The sequence below is a fragment of the Agelaius phoeniceus genome, chromosome 3 (genome assembly GCF_051311805.1).
Source record: "Agelaius phoeniceus isolate bAgePho1 chromosome 3, bAgePho1.hap1, whole genome shotgun sequence".
Classification (NCBI taxonomy): Eukaryota; Metazoa; Chordata; class Aves; order Passeriformes; family Icteridae; genus Agelaius; species Agelaius phoeniceus.
The window spans coordinates 55,357,433-55,378,630 of record NC_135267.1 but is presented as its reverse complement, the minus strand read 5'-3'; the positions used below and the strand labels follow the sequence as shown (position 1 = coordinate 55,378,630).

The 21,198-nt window shown below is 35.9% G+C and overlaps 1 protein-coding gene across 3 annotated transcripts in view; it reads right to left on the bottom strand.

Moving 5' to 3' along the window:
* Nucleotides 1-21,198, bottom strand: part of LAMA2 (laminin subunit alpha 2) — a 335,441-nt gene that overhangs the window by 65,283 nt on the left and 248,960 nt on the right. For all 3 annotated transcript variants that reach the window (XM_077175288.1, XM_077175290.1, XM_077175289.1), the window contains exons 33-38: nucleotides 15,926-16,068; nucleotides 15,310-15,408; nucleotides 10,493-10,604; nucleotides 6,983-7,145; nucleotides 2,450-2,660; nucleotides 872-988 (exon numbers count right to left, since the gene is read on the bottom strand). In XM_077175288.1, the coding sequence (XP_077031403.1) occupies nucleotides 872-988; nucleotides 2,450-2,660; nucleotides 6,983-7,145; nucleotides 10,493-10,604; nucleotides 15,310-15,408; nucleotides 15,926-16,068 (845 nt within the window). The remainder of the gene's footprint in view (nucleotides 1-871; nucleotides 989-2,449; nucleotides 2,661-6,982; nucleotides 7,146-10,492; nucleotides 10,605-15,309; nucleotides 15,409-15,925; nucleotides 16,069-21,198) is intronic.

The window sequence follows — 21,198 nt, the reverse complement described above, 5'->3', positions numbered from 1 at the left end:
TGCATGGTCTAAAGCTTATAGACTAATTTGGATTTGTTTCCTAAATGTAGACGCATGTATAGCTATATTAAATTGCTGCTGTGCTCCACAGTAATAACTATTAAGTGGCAGAAGTTTCATGTTTCAGGACCCTTTGAGCGGACACAACATCTTTTTGCTTATTAAAGCTTCTCAGTAAGAACTAAGTTTTTTGAAGACTTGCCATTTCTGTTCCAAAAACTGTGTCTCCTTTCCACTTCTCCAAAGAGCATTTTTCCATTTATTATGGCAAGCTGCAATGCATGCTGGAAGTATCTTCAGAACCAATGATACTTCAAGATAGCTTTTTTTTTTTTTGTAGCTACAACACTGATCTCAAACTCTGTTGGCAAAACTTTTAAGGCAGAATTTTCAAAAATATTATGTAAAATGAGATTTCAATCCTCTCCCTGATCTGTCTAGACTTAAAATTGTGGCCACAGGCAACAAATTATTTCTGAAGCTTCCTTCTCATATACAGTTTTTGTGCAGACAAATCTAAACCTAGATTACGGAGTTGCAGTGAGACTGTGAATGGGTCTGCTGCATCTGTAATTCTCGAGATAAAGTTAGTACCACAATCAGAATACTACATTTATAAATGGCAGAACCCCTAAAACATTGTGACCTAGCTCACATGTAATCCAAGGATCACTTAAAACTCCAAATTATTAATTTTTATACACTAGACTAGCTTTTCTGCTATACAGCAATGGAAAAAAAAATATCCCAAGTAAAATATTTCAATATTGATAAATACAATGAAAAACTAAGTGTTACTTTATTAGTCTATTTTGCTTCCATAATGATGTTTTGTTGTACTAATTCTCTGGTAAGGATGATAAATTCTCACCTCTACAGCTATGCTGATGTCATTTGCAAGTTTATTGGCTTCATCAAGGACATCATTCCCTTCCTTGAGGGTCTTTTCAACATCTTGTCTGCCATCTTCTACAGCTTGCTTCCTTTTCTATAGGAGAGTTCAGACAAAGAAAAAGACAAGTTGTTTACTAGAACAGTTCAAATGCCAGCACCTCAGTACAAGACTGCATTTTGTCACCATGCCACAATGCTCCTTCTGCAACTCTCTGAGCTCTCAGAGCTGAGATGGTGACGAGAATAAAGCACATGTAAGGTATCTTTCCTTTGTCCTCCCATTCCCAGCTGTGTATTGTCCTCCCACATGGAAAGGTTTTGTTGCTCTCTAACAGAGGTAATTGGCTGAAGTACTACTGCAAAACAAACCAGAAAGTTACAAATCCTAATTGTTACCCAGATGTGTAAGTTCCTAATTTTGTAAATCACCTCTGACAATGAAGGAGAAGTTTATAAAAAATATTCTGCTGCTTTCCTACTTCCATCCACTGGTACTTCATCAACTGCTGAATGCAAAATAAAAGGTTTGGAGTAACCTAAAGATTTCTGGTTTTCCAATTAGTAAAACTACTGCATATTGTGTGGTAAGGATGGACTTCTGAATAAAGAACTGGCAATTTCCTGTGCAAGATCCATTGAGTATCACAGATTAGTTTGACAGGAAGCCATGGCAGCCTTGTGGGCAGGACTGCTGGAAAAGCACTCTGCTACAGTGATGCAGAGAATATTTTTAAAACTGAAATAGCAGGTAATTTCTCCAACCTTTACCCATCCACCTTTGGGAAGAAAATGCACAGAACAGAGATCACCTAAATTCATCAGACCACTGCATTTCCTTAATTCAAACAAGCACTGAAATCTCTGCTGTGAACGGAGGTCTCAGAACTCTAACCTCATACTGTACTTGAGGTGAAAGCTCACTGAGATACAGAGCTGAAACATTCATCTTCATTAGGGTGACTCTGCTCTTTATGTCTTGGCTAAATGCTTGTTAATGTACAGTATAATATGCTCTTTAAGTCTCTGCAATTTAAATTAAATCACAAGCAGACCCCTCTTCTATGAGAGAGATCATTTATAACAGCTACTAACTACTGAGGATAGAGTTTGATTTATTACTCTGTAATATCCACACACCCCCTTCAGTCTTCTTCCCAGGGGTTGGAGAGGGAGATGAAAGGGTATGTTTTCTAGAAGCAAATATATGACAGCAAAGATTTTAACAGAACTCCTATTCAAATATTGAGCTCATGCTTTGAATTTTACATGACTATTTATACTGGGTTGAATTTAATTTCCCACAGAATAATAAATCCAGTGTACCTTCCACAAAGCAGATGGTATTATTTCAATAAAGCAGGGGAGTAATTCTGCTTTTGAAAGCCAGTGCACTTCCTCATTCTGAGGAACACGTTCCCTTTAAATTACATTAGATATAGTTAGATTTTTATAATACTTTTTTTGGCTTATATTTTTGTTTCAATATTTAATCATGCAAAGGTTCCATCTTTAATCAGAATCTAAGTAATTGAGGATAAAACCTGTCAGCACTCACCTCCAGCATGGTCATATTTTTTTGGTTGACTGCAGATAAACGATCGGCCTCCCAAATTTTACTTGCAGCTTCTTTTAGCAGATCTTGAACATCAGCAACTTTGCTTTGGTAGTCTGCTAGCTTGTCCCGGACCTCATTTTTGAGATCCTCATTTTTCTCACTGGGCTCACCAAATAATTTCTTCACCTTGTCCAAAAGATCTTCTGCATTCCTGAAATACATTGCCACCTATGAAGACACTGAGTTCATATTCCCTACAGCAAATAATCTGAATAGTCTCAATAATAAGGAAATGAAATAGAAGAAAAGGAAATTAAATTAAGTCTCAAAGTAATTTTCAAGATGACACATGCTTAATAAAGTGAAAGGACAGCTGTTTCTATGCCCTTTCTTAAAAGAGGTTTTTAAATTCCACTAAGATCCTATTTATGAAGCAGAATATATTCAAATATTCTCCTTTGAAGACTATTTTTTTAATTAATTTTTTTGGTTAATTTCCATTCTTGAGATCTGACTGGCAAACTGAAGTTTTCTGAAACATTTCACCAATTTCAAGCTGTCTTGAAGTAGACAACTGCTTTAGACTAGACAGTCAAAAATTGTAAATTCTTTCTGGTGAAATTAAAAAAAAACAAACCTAGATCCTTGGATTTATGACTTCCAGTAGTCAAAAAATTTTGCTTATCTAAAATACACTCTGGAGTATTTTTAATGGATTTTGCTGACCCCAGTTTTAAGGGAATGGAGTACTGTCATCTGCCTGCCTCAAACCAGTTTCACCAAAGGCAACACCACTGTGTTAATCCAATGATATTTCAAGGGCAGGAAAAAAAAAAAAAAAGTGGCACCTCAGGCACTTCCAAAATGATTCTTTAGAGATAAGAAAAATCCTAAGTAAACAGGAATATGTAGGATAGATAATAACTACGGAAGAAATTTATCACTCTTCCACCGAGGACAGATTAAGTTTTTCTTCCTGTTTCATTATGCCAAAGTGTGGAAAGCAAGAACTGTATCTTCTGAAAAAACCCTGCAATTTGGCCTGCCTGTGGTCAGTTCCATTAGGAATCTTCTAAAAATAAACATATAAATAAATGCACACCAATAAGATATGGGCAAGGAGGAAAAGATATGCTGACACCACTGGACATAATTTAGATGAAGAGTCTGAAGTGGAGCCAAGGTAAGTCAAATTGTTATCTTAGTTTTGGGATTTTCTGAGATGGATTGGAGTTTTTTTTCCCATCAATTCTGCCTTTGGTTTTGATGAAAAAAATTATTCACATATTGAATTCACAACTTCTGAGGACAAAATATTTAATCAAAAACTAAATTCCAATATTGACACCCTGTCACAGAAGTGTAAAAAGGAATTCAGGATTTCTCTCATACCTCCTCCATTATTCTTCTATAAGAAGCTCCTGTGTTACACTTCTGGCAAATTTTGACACCCATATGACACTGCAGTACTGGAGGAAGAGTATGAAACAGATGGATTTTCCTTTTATTCCCTTGCCTCATAGCACAGTTCAAACTACTTATCTGTCCAGTAGTCTACCTCAAAACTCTCCCTTGCTGCTCCTAAGATAGCACTTTCATACTGATCTGTTGAGCATTTTCCCTCTGCTCTTTCTAATGAAATATGAGGCAATGTGTTCCATGTAATCCCTTGCTTTAGAGCTTTTGTGTGACTGGACCATGCCACATTTCTTGAAATACTCTCTTGTACACTTAAGCTGTGCTACTTTCACTAGAAGCCATCCTGGAAAAAGAATAAAACTATACAAAATGCTTTAAGAATAAAACTATACAAAATGCTTGAAGTTTTAGAAGAAACAATCACAGATCTGGCCTAACACATGGAATGCTGAATGGTCTGGATGCTCAAAACGAGTGCAAGAGAACAAACAAGATTAGAAACCCATAACAAAATGATTAAAACCCATTAACTGCATATGAGAGCCTAAATATGTTAGAATTGCCCTACCAGCAGAAGGAGAAGAAATAAGGATTGTAACATCATGAATAGCATGTAAAAGGTGACCAACTGTCCCATGTCTCTTCAAAAACAAAAATAGAAACATCAGGAAGCAATGTCAAAACATAGGAGGCATATCTTCCAACACTGCATGGCTGAGTTATGCAATTCATTCCCCCAGGAAAGTGGATGATAGAAATTCACAGAGGTTCAGAAGCCATCAGACAAATTAGTGGAAGGAAAAGTCACACAAAAATAAAGCTACTCAGCATACTAAACAGAAAGAAAGAATTCTGGCTCACAGCATCCCTTGATAGCAACTCAGTGGCATCTGAGAAAACATGAAGGAATGTTATAAAATAGTGAAAGATATACTTCATAAATATTAAAATCATGGCACTTCAGAACAGCAACTGGTGTATTTCTCTATATGCTCTTTTAGAGAGAAATTATTATAACTAATATGCCATTTCAGTACCTTAAGGCAATAAGAGCCTGGATTTGAAAAATTTGAAGGAAAATAAGGGAAAAACCTGCATATGTAAGAGAAGCTTTGCCATCTATGGAAACAAGAAAACTTTAATTCATTGCTCTTCTTTATTTAAGTTTTGAGAATTCACTGAAAACACAGCAGAGAATCCACTGAATCTTGTCATTCTGTTCTCGGACAAAATTCTGAAAACAGAATACAATTACTGACAAAAGACAACTCACCAAAGTGTAAGCACCTCAAAGTGATCATGAGGCTTGCAAGAGCCTTACTTTATTCAAAAGTAAATATGTCAAATGGGTCTGCAGAGAGTACACACGTGTGGAGCACAGAGATCCACATCCATGCACCTGTACCTCCAGAGTTCTAAGAATGATTAATTTTTCTTCACTCTTCTTCCTTGCAGAGTGTACCCTATCCACCATCTTAATACACTATTTAAAGAGTTTTATAACATTTTCCTTCAAGAGGCATTTTCAGAAAACAACATCTCTAGGGTCCTTTCCTCCCTACCCTGTAATGCACAGTGACTAATTTACCTTCTGTTGAGTTGGCTCCCAAAATTTCTTGGATCTCAGTGACTGCTTATAAAGAGGTAACCCTATCCTTAAAGATAAACCATAAACTTTATTTGAAATCAATGAATATATTCATGTATCCCTTAGTATAAAAAGTATTCCTATACAGAGAAATTTAAAAACTCACTTTGTACATTTCAGGAAGAATGAAAGACGGAGAGAAATTCTGTCCCTCAAAAAACACCTACTGCATTTTCTACTCTAGCTATTGGGCTAGAGTAGGAAATTATTTCATTGTAGTCTGACAGTTTCCTGTCAGCTATAGCATTTGAGGACTAATAATACCTTGTTTGAAAGGCCCTTCTCCAGCCAGTCCAGCAAATTTGCAGGCAGCACTTTCAAAGGTTTGGCTAAATTTTTCTCATCTCAACTTTTTACTGGTTTATTTATTTGTGTGAGTAGAGAAGGCATAGAAGAGACTCAGTGAAATCAGATGAAAAAGCAATAAAACATTGCTCACAAATAAGTTTGCAATATATTCTTTTTCAAGAGAACAGAAAGCAGAGCTATCAGTTATGGGAAGAAATACTGCACTAGCAGGATTTCCAGAAAATGATCTGGTTTATAAAGTCTAAGATAGGCAGTGCAAATCTGATTCTAAACTGCTTGGAATTCTCAGCTAATTTTGTATTCCATTTACGTCTCCTTACAGTATGCACACACCTGATAACTGACATTTTCAGGCCTGCATAATTCTATCCCAGACAGTTTTTTGATCCATCACAACTTCAATGGACCGTGTCCCTGCTCAGCTGGATTCCCTGCTAGATGTTTGCACTGGTGAAGAGCTACGCGAAGTCTAACTCTGGAAATATGCCTGGTCTTACTCATATAGATGTAACAAACTACCAGAATTTTTAACTTCAAGCCAAGTATTTTTCTCAGTCAGGAAAGTTTTCAGCATTTGGCATATTGCTTTATAAACAGCTGCCAATATAATTATATGTATACATTTATTTACAGATAATTATAAAACCAAACAGCAGGCTTCTGAACTATGCCACAGAAATGGTTTATCCTGACCTACACCATTCTAAACGTGGCAAAATGCGTTTAGATATAATGTCTATTTATGTCTTTATAATGTCTATTATATTGAACAAACTTTTCAGACAGTTATTATTTTTATTAGACCAACTAGTTTTCCACGGAAAACCCCCAAGCTTCCAGATGGAATTTTTAGTACTAAAGCCATTCATCAGGTCTGAAGCAGAAACTAAAAACAAACTGAGAAAAATTAGAATTCAATTAAAAATGTTGCTGGTACCTGTGGAGCGGGGAAATAATTTCCTAGGGATTGCTTTCCACATATGTAAGCATTTTCAAGAATGCAAATGCTAAATCAACAGATACAAAATATTGACTTTACTTTCTTTCACATTTCTGTAAGCCTCAGCTAGAAAACTTGACTGGCAAACATGACAATCACATTTACAAGAATCAGACATTGTCACTAGGAGGTTGGAGACTGGGGTCTCTCCACTCACTTTAACTCATCTTGAGCTATTTTTTCTTGCACACTGAGGTCTCTATTTCTCATCTCCATGACCATTCCTTCAGCCTCACTCTGCAGTTCTGGAAGACTCTTCTCCAAAGTCTTGTCTTGAGTTCTGAGTGTCTCATTCAGTTTTACAGCATCTTCTTTTGCAGCTGCAGAGGACCAAAATACATTTATGTAAGGAGTTAGTAATTAAAAACAACAGAGAAGCTGCCAACTCTATCAGCAAATGGAACACAACTTGCACTGGTTATTTCTGCTGTGATCCAATGGTCAGTAACAAATGAGAAAATAATATATATTTCATCAAACCGTTTATTATAGTTCACTTTTCAACACAATAATTAAAGAAGTTTTTATATCCAGGATGATAAATACATTGCTCCCCTCCTCCTGCCCCTCAAAGAAAGAACCTTCAAAACAAGCAGAAGACAGTTTGCTATGTTGCTTGTAGAATTAAGGAGCAGGGAGGACAAGCAATGAAAATTAGGCCTAAATTACTTTTGGAGAACCTTAAAATATGTCATTTTTAGCATTCAGACTTCACAGTGCTGGGAAGAATATACAATTGTGAAATTTTAGAAAATGAAGCAGAAGAGGAGTGAGACACCCACAGATGTCTAAGCCCACTCATGTTTAGAAGAAGATATGCAGAAATGGAAAAAGAAAAATTGAAGGTTGGAGTATATGAAGGTTTACTGTAAATGTGTTTGTAACAGCCAAATTATTCCAAACAGATAAGGCTGTACACACAGCATCATACTCAAGGATGGACTAAAATCTTTCTGTCAAAGCACTCCACAACATATTAGAATACCCACTTTCAGAAGCAACTAGGTCATTTATGGCAAACAGTTCCATCTTCAATTTTAAAAAGTACTGCTGCCCTTCCACAGTACAGAGTTCCCAAGTACTGATTTCTCTAAAATGGCACCGTTCCTGGTCACAGGGGTACTTATGAGTACTTAAAATGAAATCTTTAATTAAAGACATTAAAATCAGTATTTCAAACCTCAGTAAATTACTATTTCCTCTACACATAGTATAGGTTTAGAGCAAATTATGAAGACAATTCTAATTGAATGATGTCTTTGATCAGCTGGTGAGAACTGAGATTTGTATCTTTAATAATGAGTGGTTTTGTGAGGTCTGGAAAAAGACTACACTTTCCTCAAATGGATCATGGATATCTCAAATATTTACTATATTATGTATCATTACTAAGATACCTCAGGACAGGAATAAGTCTACATAAATTTTTTAAAAATTTTATTAAAAAATAGTGAGTAACCTCCCTGAATATTTACATAAAAGAGAAAATGAATATATTAGCTAACCTTTTCTTAGGTTTGGAAAAACTTATACCAAATTTTATCCTTCTCTTCTCCTAACCACATTTTGTTTTGTGTCTTGGTAGACTGCAAATGTCAGAGTCCAGTGGTGGTAAAAGGTCTGGGTGCACTGACATAGACAAAGGCTAGGAACTGCAAAGAAGGGAAGTTCCATAGCTAAGAAGTAAAATTAGTTACAGCTACTCAGAAGTTCAGAAAGTCAACAATCAGCTCAGTAGAAGTGGATAAGCAGTCAGAGTATGGTCATTAGAATCAATCACTACAAACTTCTCACTTTTAATGAGGAGTTTTGTCAGTGAGGTAAAAAGTATGAATGAGAAGAACGTAGCTGTGTTATGAATCACCAGTGGCATCCAGCTGTAAAAAAAAGTTATTGGGACATTATTAGGAGAGCAGACATAGGCAAGTTTTACTCTTCCTGAAGAGCAAGACACTGAAAAAACATCATTTCATGCTTTTTGGCCGTGGTTCGGAAACACAGATATTATTTTCAGCAGAGAAAGGGAAAATAAAAGGAAGGTGAGTAGGAGATTTGGGAGAACACTCTTTTGTGTGATTCAGCCTTGGAAAAAAAGGGGCCAAAGTGGAATATGATTCTTCTCTGCAAATATATCTGGTGTTGGGGGAAGGAGGAGAAGTACTAGGGAATGGAAAAAACCATCTATTTGAGCTAAAGAACAGGGTTTGCCAGGGAACACGATGATAAACTAAACATGAATATTTTTTGGTAGAAATGTGAACTATGGCAATTATGAAGAGTACTGAAACTGCCTCCTATCCAGATTGTGTGTATTTGTAGAAATTACTTTGAAGATGGGCTTTTGAAAGTTTCTGATAGTAGGAGAGTGGATGCCTTAACCCACAAGGTATCTCTCAATCCTGTGATGTGTATTTCTCAATGTGTATTTCATGTATTCTTAAAATGTTAACTTGACCACTAGGCAAACACATTGATTTAAAAGTTTTTGTCCACTTCTAAGATACTGCATAAATTTATTTCACCCCCTCAATGTTTTCTAACTTTGTATTTCCTACTGCTAAACCTGCTTGAAGAAATTTTTACTTGAGCTACAAACACTGGGCCTAAACTTAGTAGCATCAAAGACTTTGTTTTGCTCATCATCCCAAATTCATCCTGAAATATGGGGAACATGGTCTTTTGTTTAAAAAAATTCTCAAAAATTTGCTCACTTTTTCTTGTTGCTTTTCCCACAATTTTTTTCTTGTTGCTTTTCCCACAATTTTTTCTTGTCAAAGTTACAACTCCTAAGGATATCCTAAAGTGCTGTTCAGTTTACTTCCAAAGCACATACATGGAAGTGTTACACAAAAGAAAATATAAAATGTATTTTATAGCACTTGGACAAAAGTCAAAGCTTTTCCTTTCAATGACATAAGCCTTCAGAAGCATAGCTACTAAAACCAGTACTGCAGTGAATATCTGGAGGAGGAAAGAGCTGAAAAGTCTTTTCCAAGTAAAAAAAAAAAATCTGTATTTGCCAATTATTGTAATATTTTCAGCCATTATCTTATTTAATAGCTTTATGAAATATATAGGTCTTGCTTCTTAAGGCCATCTAGAATCTATTTTTCTCATAAGCATTTATTGCAGTGTAAGTGCAGTGAATCAGTCTGTGGAAGACAGAGAGCTAACTTTGGCTCCATGCTTAGGTAGGGTTAGGAGTCACTTACAAATTCTAAGCAGCAGATGTTCATTAACAGCAAGAAGTAAGTGCATTTCTGAAGTAAAGCTGGTGAATTAAGATGAACTGTTAATGTACCAAGTACTAAAATTACATAAAACTTTTTTACCAATACATATTTTTAACTGCTTTGAAAATAAACAAAAGCTAAGCACTGTTTGTTACTTCATCATAACAGCTCTTCAGATAACTGCAAAAATCCTGAAGGAACATGCTCCGTCTTCTTCTAGTCTTTGTTCACATTTACCAGTACGCTAAGTGTTTATATAAACTCTATACACAGATTTGAAGAAAAATTTGAGGACAGTTTACTGCCTTTTCTTCACTCAGCACTTTAAGCACATGACATTTCTCAGCATTTCTCACTGTCTCTCAGGCCCTCTTCCCCTAACATCCTCCAGTTTTCTTGAGAAACAACTCAAGTACTTTAATTTTTTCCAATACCTTCAGCAGCTTGGAGAATGCCTTTGACGAACTGTCCAAGAGATTTCGCTCTGTCATTAGTCCTCTCGGCATCCTGCCTGGTCTGCTCACCATCTGCTGTCACCTTGGTAGCCTGGTGATACCAATTCAGGGAAAATATAATTAATGAACAGGCCAAGGCTGCACTATGTTGTATTCCGACAGGCTGAATACATGTACAAAACTTTCCTCAGGCCAGAGGCAATCAATGAATTATTGATCAGATGCATGGGGAATGAAATGCTCTGTTCAAGTACACAATTAAATTTTATTAGCTTTTCCTTTAAATGGAAATTGGAAGGCTTTATTTTAGGTTCTTAGAAACCCTACTTGTGTGCAGCAGCACATCAATGGAGACAGGATGAAATTATCCACTGACTAACAATATCTTTGCTTAAAGAAATGCTGTTTGGAACCTTTTAATAGATTCTTCAGGGAATACTTTCCATAGCTTCACAATTGTGTACTTTTCGATTGACAAAGTGCAGCAGGTACTGTGACCTCTTTGCTTCTTCCCTGGAGGTGTTCTCAAAGAGACAGTTCATTCCAACAAGCAAGAAGAACTTTAAATCAATACGTTAATTTGACCAAGAAAGAGAGAGAAAAATAAAGAGTAGTGTTATTCAGCTCTAATGCTTGAAGTTGTTCATTTATAACATATTGGGATGCTCAGTAACATTTAAGCTTTCTGTTACTAAATGCTTTGTAATTGTACTGAATCACAGTAGCAGCAGAAAGGGAGACATCTGCTGCAGACCTGAAAAACATGCTGAGGAAAGGAATCATCTTAGGACACTCTACTTAGCTCTTGAGGTCCCTATTTAAAAATGTACCCTTTTTTATTGAAAAGAAGCTAAACATTTCAAGACACAAAGCTTGTTGAGCTGTGTTGCAAAGCAAAAAAAAAAAAAACCAAACCAAACCAACCAACCAACCAAAAAAAAACCCAAATAAAACCAAACCACCAAAACCCAAAAAACCCCCCAATAAAACCAGTAAAACCCTAGTTTTTTTCTTTAGGCTTTACATTCCCCAAAAAATCTTGAAACAAGGCAGTATGAATTTCCCAGTCTCTGTGAAATGGCTAGAAGGTCAATAAATCAAAATGAGCTTAGGTTTTCCCTGACTTGAACTGCACAAATTGTTTCTCCCTTACAAAAACCCCCACACTTTTCAGTAATAGTCAGAGAAATAGGAGCACTTAAACACATTTATTTTTGCCTGATTGGCTTCTAGATGGCAGCCCTCAAGGTACTTTACATCTGAGTTTCTGAAATAAAATTCCTGGCATTATCATTCCACTTACAATTTTGGGCTACTTCAGAGTAGTTACACTGAAAATAATTTACACTGAAAGTAATTTATATGAAACCGGTTCAGGTAAATAGAAATATACAGGAAGAACTAAGAACCCATGCAGACTGGGGGGAGGAGTTTGTTCTATTCCATCCCTCTATCAGTAGAAAATGTCTTTTCACACTTACACAGCTTTAAGCATACTATTGGTTATTTCCTCTAAGATTTACAAACCCTTTTTACCTGCCTGGACACAGAACTAAAATATTGCTACATTGAGCTGTAAGAGGCAATTGGGTTAGAAAAAAGACAAAAAAATCCAAATGGTCTTGATAGACCACTGCTCTAACTCTCCTTGGCATTTCTGATGTCATTAATTCTTCATGTAATTGAAAAAAAACTTATTATTTATTATCAAACCCTCCAGAAGAAGCCTTTTATTCTTTGAGTTTTATTTGTTTGGAATATTCACATTCAGTTTTATTATACTCTATAATATTTCTAGTCCTTTGCTAGAAATGGTATTTTATAACTTACATATTACTTTCTTAGTTTTGATTACTTTTTCCACATTCATGCTAATTCAAATTGGCCACTTTAACCTCTCTATTTATGACTGAATAGCATGTATCACATTTTTCTGAAAATTAATCTGTCGCTGAACAATTTTCATTTCCTTTCAGTGACAGCTCTCTTTAGTACTTAAATTCTATTCAGGTCCACTGAAGGCCTTCTGTATTTTGACAGAATTTCCTTTACTGAAAAATCGGCTTTTGCTTCACTATCTAGTCTAGCTTTAATTCTGTAAACCGTATTAAATGGCGAACATCCTTCATACTGTAGCTGGCCATTCCACAGCTAATTAAATGTTTTCATTTGTTAATAAGGTGCTAGTAATTTTCTACATGTCTACAATTTACTACAGCTCACCATTTCTGTAAGGTCAGTTTTCAGCATCTTCTAACAGTTGAAACAGGCCCAACAAACTCTTGCTGTGGGAGCAATAAGGGTGAGGCAAACTGGACCCAGAGCAAGGGTTTGGAAAGAGTCTTGTAGAAGTTATTTGGACACAAATAAAACTTTTTGGCATAAAGGAGATCCAAAGAAAGTATTTGAGATCAGTGAACATGTTTTGGTGATGTCCACAGCTTAAACTTAGTGATGGAGGTTCCATGAAAGGCTTTGCTCCAATCTGGAGTAACCACTTAGCAATTTAAACTATGAGCAAGTATTAGCAACTATGCACACTTTTTTTGTTTTAGTTTTGTTTCCATGTTTATTTAGTCTGAAGACTTAATCAAGCCTTAAAGAACCCCTCTAGATAGCATCTGGAGGCTGTCCTACAGGAATTTCTTTAGCGAGTGAGCTGCAGACCATAGAAGGAGGTGTAAACACAGACATGTACAGATGGAAGTTCTTGGCTTTCTCTCCAAATGTTCCCAGCTATTGCAAATTAAGTTGCTTCTGCTACTGCTTCCAGAAACTTTCTAGTTAGAGAAATTCAGTACTTGGGGAGAAAGGCAAAAGTTTACAAAGACAATAAAAGCATTTAAAATCAATATGAGTGATTCTGATCCCTGTCTTTCTTGAACACTCTAAAGGTACCTAATTAGAAGGGAAGTGGGGGTTTTGATGAAATACAGTGAACTGAAAGGAACTGAAGATATCAGGACTTCCTCTGGTGGTAGGTGTGGGAATGCGCATGCAAACGTGAACATAATTAGTGCAAGAAAGACATGAGGATCTTCTATATGGCAAAGTAAATGAAGCACAGAACAATGTAAAAGAAGGGAAAGGAGTGCTGCATTGAAGTAAGAGATCATTGCTTGAAAAGAGACCACAGGGAAGCAAAATCCCCAAAAGTGTTGTAGTGACTAAATACTACTGTCTTCTATATTTTATCTTAAAATGCTTAGAATTTTATTTTTCATGGAAATAGATTCCTCACCAATCCTCACCAGCTTTTTTCTTCATCAGTACTGTTTCACTTTGAAAATATAGTGAGCCTGCAAATCAGATACAGGAAAAAACTTTGCCATCTATGGTGGTACTCTGTACTCCAAGTGCCAGTCATTATGTAGTTATCAGCTGTATCTTCATTTGGAAATGAGCCTTGAAGACACGATGTCAGGACTCATTCTTTTTGGAACACTATTCTTATTTACAAATACAGAAGGAGAAAGGTAGGACCTGCCACCAATTTCCAGTCCCTAATTTAAAAAAAACAAACAAACAAAAAAAACGCCTAAAAAACTACCCCAAACTGCTCCAAGTAACTCTGTAAGGATAACTGGAAATCATAAGGCTACTTAGTCATCACAATGATGAAAACCTGCAAAAACATAGTGGTGATAACCTGGCCACCACAATAACTCCCCTAAGATCACACTTTTGATATGTTTTTTCTTCCAAGAGTTGTCTACAGAAAGTCAGAATCTATATTAGTTTAGGTCATCTCTATTGGGGAAATTGGAAAAGGATATTAAAAAGAGCAACTTTACAAGAGGAAAAAAAACCTGTCTTAGCCTAAGATTGAGAAATACTAATAGAAGAAATATAATCTTCCCTGCTTGTAGAGCTGACAGGGGTTAAAAATCCAGCTAGACTTAAAACTACTGCAGTTGCTTCTTGCAGAAAAATAAAAGATCAAAGAGAAGTGGAAAAGCAAGCTTTCTCATAATGTCAGTACATACAGATAGATACTGGTGTATGCATGCACATGTGGGTCCTACATATGCAAACACACTTCAGATGCTTTCTTACCCACTACCCATTTCAAAATTGCATAAAAACCACACAAAGAAAACAGTTTCTCTGAGAATTTTAGTTCCTTAAACCATGTACAATTTAGAGACATCGTGCTAAAACTGCCTGGATTTTATGTGATTCTCTGCATGTATATTGATCAGTACACAGTACTCTACATCTTTCCTATTTGGTTCTTTCAAGTCACAATCGTGACTTTTGGTAGTGCTTCACATCAATGTACTTTGGACAGCTTGTTTTGCACTGAGCCTGGTTCATACTCCTATTTTTTTCTCCACTAGGTGGCACAATTTATATTATTTTCTTAGACACTGTCTTTACTGACCAAAATGAGGTCTATTTTGAAATAAAACTTTTGTAACAGAAAGAGTACATAGCACATCTATTGAAATCCAGAAGTTGCTAACTATGCTCATAAAGGAAATCTAGAAGACACATATTTAACTAAACTTGCACACCTCTTTAGTGTAATCTTTTCCAGGTAAGATCATTCTTGGGTCATCTGTATGGAAGTGAAAAAGCTTTCTTACCTTATTAGGAAGTTTTGCAGAAAATATGTGTCAATATAGTGGCCCAAAAAAAGAGATTTTTAGAGGACTTCCTGTCATTTTAGACACTGAGACTGAGAAGCATCTTATAATTCATCTATTCATTCATGTTTAATGCATATTCAGAAGATTTCTGTCATTATGCAGCCTCAACCAAACCCATAGACCTCAATGCAATCACAGACATACTCTTGTCAGTAGTTCATCCATTTCTGTCACCAAGGTATCCAGATTTTCTCGTGCTAGCTGAAGAAATCTCTCTGGTGCTCTCTGAGGTGAAAGCAAATGCTGTTGGGAAAGAGATTGGAGAGTGAAAAATCTGTATGTGATGGATGTCAGTGCTTCCAAATATTGAAGAGAAGAAGCATCAAACATTTCATTACAATATGCAATCCCTTTTGTCACTGACTCGTGTCACATTCATCCAACAGGCTTTTTTCAGGAATCTTGACAACTTTACATAACTTGTAAGTATGGTAGGGAACATACAATATGTAAAATACATAACCATTTTATCGACCATCAGCATGAAAACTATTTTATTTGTATGCAACATTGCTTTTCTATGCCTGAAGTATAACTCCTTGCACATATGTTCAGAAATTACTGTTGCAAGATTTATTTATTAAAGTAAGTAAAAATAAATAACTGTAATACTTATTTATCAACCAAAGCAAGTCTAAAATAATTAAATCTTTATTTTTTTCTTCTTCTCTGAATGTACTCACAGCTGTGAGGTTGAACAGAATCAAGTGTAACTGTACTGAAGCTCTGATATTTATGGATGTGAATACTGCCAACATACCTTTAATTCCTGTGTCATGTTCTCAAAACCATGTAACATTTTATATGGAGCAGGCAGTGGACCACTAAGGTTAACACTCAGGATCATCTGGTTTAGCCGATCCAGGTCGTTGAGAAGGAGTCCTGTGCATTCATCATCACAAGCTGGGGGAAGAACAACAAGGCTGCTAAACATTTCTTCCTGCTAAACACTTAAGACATTTGATTTAGATATTGTGTGGCACACATGCAATTCTGGGGGAGGTAACAATGATTTCATACATATTACCCCAAATGTGTAGCGTGAGAAAAAATGGAAACAACAGCTAGGGAGTAGGAAAGACATTATTGCTTAGGATTTAGTAATGGACAGTTTAATATAAAACACAAAGATCAAAATTGATAGGCTTAGCTCACTAAAAGAGGAAATAATTAATGTTGTCCACTGCAGACTAGCCAATATAAAATATTAAATTATACAGGTAATTTGGATGAAGTTTGAGAAAAGCAGATAGGCAATTTGGAGATCAGATGGGCAATTCAGAGAATCTAAGGAGCTCTATAAGAAACAAAATACGCTTATGGATTTGAATGCAAGAAAAAAAACCTTAAAAATCTCCATATAGCAGTATGGCCAAGCATACTAAACCTGTAATGCAGACAGCTGAAAGCATACAGGTAAAAATACTGATAGCTTTCTTTTTAAAAAAATGTTTTTCCCTACCTTTTTTCATTAAGTTTATAAGCTTTTCATGTATGCTTCTTTTCTTGCAAATGTCCTTCAGGATGAAAAATATTGTTGCGTGCTGCATATATCAAAAGAAGTTTGCATTTCCTCCCTCCCTTAGTTTCGATTAACTATCACAAGAAATTCTCATCTTGTATCATTTATGCAGCAGACAGGAGAATTCTTCATCCTTTAGAACAGAGTTGTGGGAATACCTTTCTGCTTCTCTGCATAAAGAGCTAGCAAACCCAAACATCTCAGGAGATGAAGCAAACTGTGGAACAATGAATTCACTGGTGATAAGAGACATGGAGAGTTGTACCTAAAATTTTACAAGCGTGTAATTATTTATTTCAGCAAAGCTAGGCAGTTTAATAGCTAAAAAACCTCGCTAAGCAAAGTGTATGCTTTTGTAGAAAAGAGAAGTAATTTTCAAAAGAGAATTACTTCTTTTTTCCTGAAATCTGTTCCTCATGTAGATTACATCTTTTCTGTTCATTAAAGTTTTCATAGTTACCTAAATATGGTTATTACTCTTTTGACTGTTCAATATGCCAAAGACAAAGAGTAGAGTCAAATACTGAGGGAAAAAAAGGTAAACTATTTCAATACAGCATGAAACTCAAGTGGGGATTGAAAAGGAGACCAGGTAAGATGCTGGATTATCGTAGTAAGAAGTGGGTGCAGAAGGCTAGATACTACTGTTATTTTAAGACTTCCTTTTGCATTTTCATTGCTTCCATTTGCAGACTCCTTCCTCCTATTTCACAGTATTTTGTTACATAAACTGAACGGCACTGGAACTGCAGTCAATAACTGTGGGCATGATACATTCTGATTTATGCTCCTACATGAAATTTTACCTCCCCCTAACTAATTATCATCCCTGTTCTTGCCATCTGTGTGCTTGCCTTTATAAGCCTGAGAGAATTCAAGGAAAAGCAGGTTTTACAGCAAATAATGTTTTACATAACAAACACCTGTTCTGTAGCTGATCAAGAAGGTAAGGAGACCTGATAATCATTTTGCAGGATGAAAATAAGTGATCTTGAACCTGAAAAGAGTTGGCCTTTATAGTTTAGTTTAGTTTTTGCTGTGGTTTTTTTTCCCCCATATTATTTCACTCATGAAACAAGGGAAATCTATTCACCTTCAAAGTTTTCCTACTGGTTGGTAATAAATTGCTAAAAATTTGTTATGTGTTAAAGACAAACTCAATTTACACCAATGAGAAAAAAATGAACAGCCCATAAGACATGAAGTATTCTCAATGAGTGGGCAATCAATAAGTGAGTGTTCAGTATAAATTAACACCTCTTGCAAAATAATCAGGTTGAAAAGAGGAACTGCATCGAGTGAGACCACAGCTGAGTAGATGAGACAGGACTGAGCTACTCCAGTATTCAGTCTGTAATGTACTGTAGCTATGGGAAATATTTCAAAAGCATGATTATATTTTGCAAGACTAAATACTTCTGTGTCTATCTATAAAGCTGTCAGGATAAATTTGTGCCTAATATTAACAAATACAGCACTAAATTCAGATCATTACAGCACTGCAAGCATGTCAGAGGCAAACCATGCAATCAATATTACAATAGTTCAACAAGCAGTTAATGCAAATTACTGCGTTTTCCATTTTCACCACACTTTTCCATGCACACTAAGTCTCTAAGGATTTTGACTTACCTCTTGTGAGAAATATGACCAAAGTATGCATGCTAAAAGAAATTCTTTTAAGTTTATTCCATTTTACGAAGAAACATAATGTGTAATAAAAGAAACACATCTGAGTCACAATGTGTTCCTCCAACTGAGTGATTATCTGACACAATTTTGCTTTAATACATTCATTTCTGTGAAGATTCAAAAGATTGTGTTATGACTAGCAAATTTTTGGTCTAAGGGCAATCATGCAATCTCTGATGGGAGGTGGTATCCTATGATACTCAGCGACTCTTCAGTATCAGCTTCCTGTTGTTTCAAAGTGTTGAACTACTGTTAGCTCAATAATATGTTACCTCATTTTTCCCATTTTGGCACTAGTCTCACACCAAATAATGAAACAGCCTTCATGTGCCTTCCAAAACAGACCCCCAGTAGAGAGCTGAAAGCTTTATCTTGCCACTGCTGCTGGTTTCACACAGCTTACATGATCAGTATGTCTCCAAAATATGGGAAAATTCATACCCAGATCAGTGTCTAAAACACCTAGGAAGGTTTATTTCTGATTTTTATTATCTAGAAATCCTCATCTGCTGGTTCTGATACATACCAGTAGTAGCTGAGCTTAAAGATTGCTTGATTTGGGTGAAAGACAGGAGTGTGGATCTAAACTCAACAGGAGCTCATTTTCTCACGAAAATGGAGAACAAGTGATAGCTTATCAGGTTCTAGGCCAAGCAGGGATGGCCTAATTGAGCCCATGCAGCCCGAGAAGCAGTTGCCCAACAGAGATGTAAATTAATTCTTACAGCTGAGACACATGGACACACAGCAAAACCCAGAACACTGAAGAAGGTAGTCCAAGGCTTCATAGATGTAGTGTGACACACATTCTTTTCAGCTCACTCTGTAAAGGCTCCCAGCTCCTGCTGAATTAAGCACTGTGTAAGAGCTGGGAGAGGCTTTGTTTCACAGATTCTACAAGAGCTATCTCTGACAGAGACAGCATCTCTGCCTAGTTCTGAATTCCATATCTGCCTAGGCAGATAACATGGAGCTCCTCACTGTTTTGAATGGAAAACTTTGATTCTGCCAGAACTGGTGGCTGGGAGCTCCCTTGTTCTTCTTGGTGTAGGGCTGTGATGAAGCAGAGATTGACAGCTGGGAAAAAAAAACCCTCTCATTGGAGGCATCAGTCTTGAGTGCAAATACTTAAATGCCCAAGACCTGGTATTAAAGGAATCTCATTATATAATTTTCTTCTTCTACCACTCTTGAATATTTAAATCCATAAATATGAAAATTTGTCGACTGCAGCAAGGCTGAGGATCTTTTTTGTTTTTTCACCCCACAAGACTGAGTTAAGGAAAATTTCCTTACAATGAAATATCTGCTCGATCTCCCTGTGTCATGATGGCTTCCTGTTCAGTCACATCAACTGCTTTACATTTAGGCTTTTGCTTGACCCCAAGGAACAATTGTGACAGGAGCACACATTCAAGGAAAGGTTTTTTAGTTTGTGTTGCAACACAGCTCAAACTTTTTTTCTGAAGTCTCCATTGTAGTTATGACAGATACCCTGAAAGCATTCAGAACTTGAGCTCTGACTTGCCATATAATATATAGAGCCAAACAACAATAAAGCCTTGAAGTCCTCACCAGGATTGTTTTGTTCCATAAATGCGGCACAGCAGTGAGCAGAGTCACTGTTCCCATAACACTGCCATCTAGGCTTCTTCATTTTATGTACTACAAACTCTACAACTGAAGTGAAGTGCAATGTCACAAGGTACAACAAAAAATACACAAGAGGATTACTATTTCTAAGAAAATGTATGATTGCTACAGGCTTGATTCAAAATCCGAGAGAAGATTTGGGAGAACTTTTGTCATACTTGACAGTATACAAGGATGCTGGCAGCATTATTAAAATTAGCTCCCAACCATCACTATTTATTCTTTGGGTACTGTTTTTTTCAAAAGAGAAGGGAAAGTGAACCTACAAAGTTAATTGCTTGAGTCCAAAAATTCTAAGAAAGTATTCATAAGCAGAGTGTTCTGAATATCTGTATAGGACAACCTAGGTGGTTAATTCAGCAGGGGAAATAATCCAGCCACTAGCCATTAGAAATTTTTATGATTTGCAATAAACCATACTCTTGTATTACTTATGTTTTTTTAAAAAATCTACTTTTTGGATATAACTTTTGATTCCCTGATGGAATCCTATAAAAACCAAAATTATTCTATTCTAAGAATATAATGGGAATGGAATGTGCCATGCACCTATAATTATATAACTGTTGCTATTGATCTATAAGTGGAATCTTCCCTCTTTAAGCAGCAGCTTTCAAAATAAATATATATTCTATTTTACCTGTACCTCTATAAAATATAACTGGTATAACACATCACTGAACAGTGACATGCAGTAAGCAACTGAAAAAAGCACACATAATTTAAAAAAACAGTAAGAATCCAGTAAAAGAGATTTTCAGCTAGATCAGAAATAGATCACTTTAGTGAAAATGCATGCTCCTTTGCTTTCCCCCCCACCTTTTCACGGAAAATCTTCACTTAAAAATCTTTAGAATCCTTATGATCTAGGGGTATGTTAAATTCTAAACATTATATTTAAAGAAGAATGCATTACAATATTTTGGCTAAAATACCTCTCTGATCTGATTTAAATACACATTATTTGGTTTTTCAGGTTTGTCAGGTTTTTCATACTGTGTGGTGACCTTTTATGGAATTTGCCAAAAATTCATTATTTAAATGGTTATTCTTTTGTAATTATTAAAAAAAAATCACTTTCTTTAATATTAACTACACCATACTAACAGAACAGCTTAATCAGTATGCATTATACTATTTATAAATACTTTTTCAATATGGCTGAC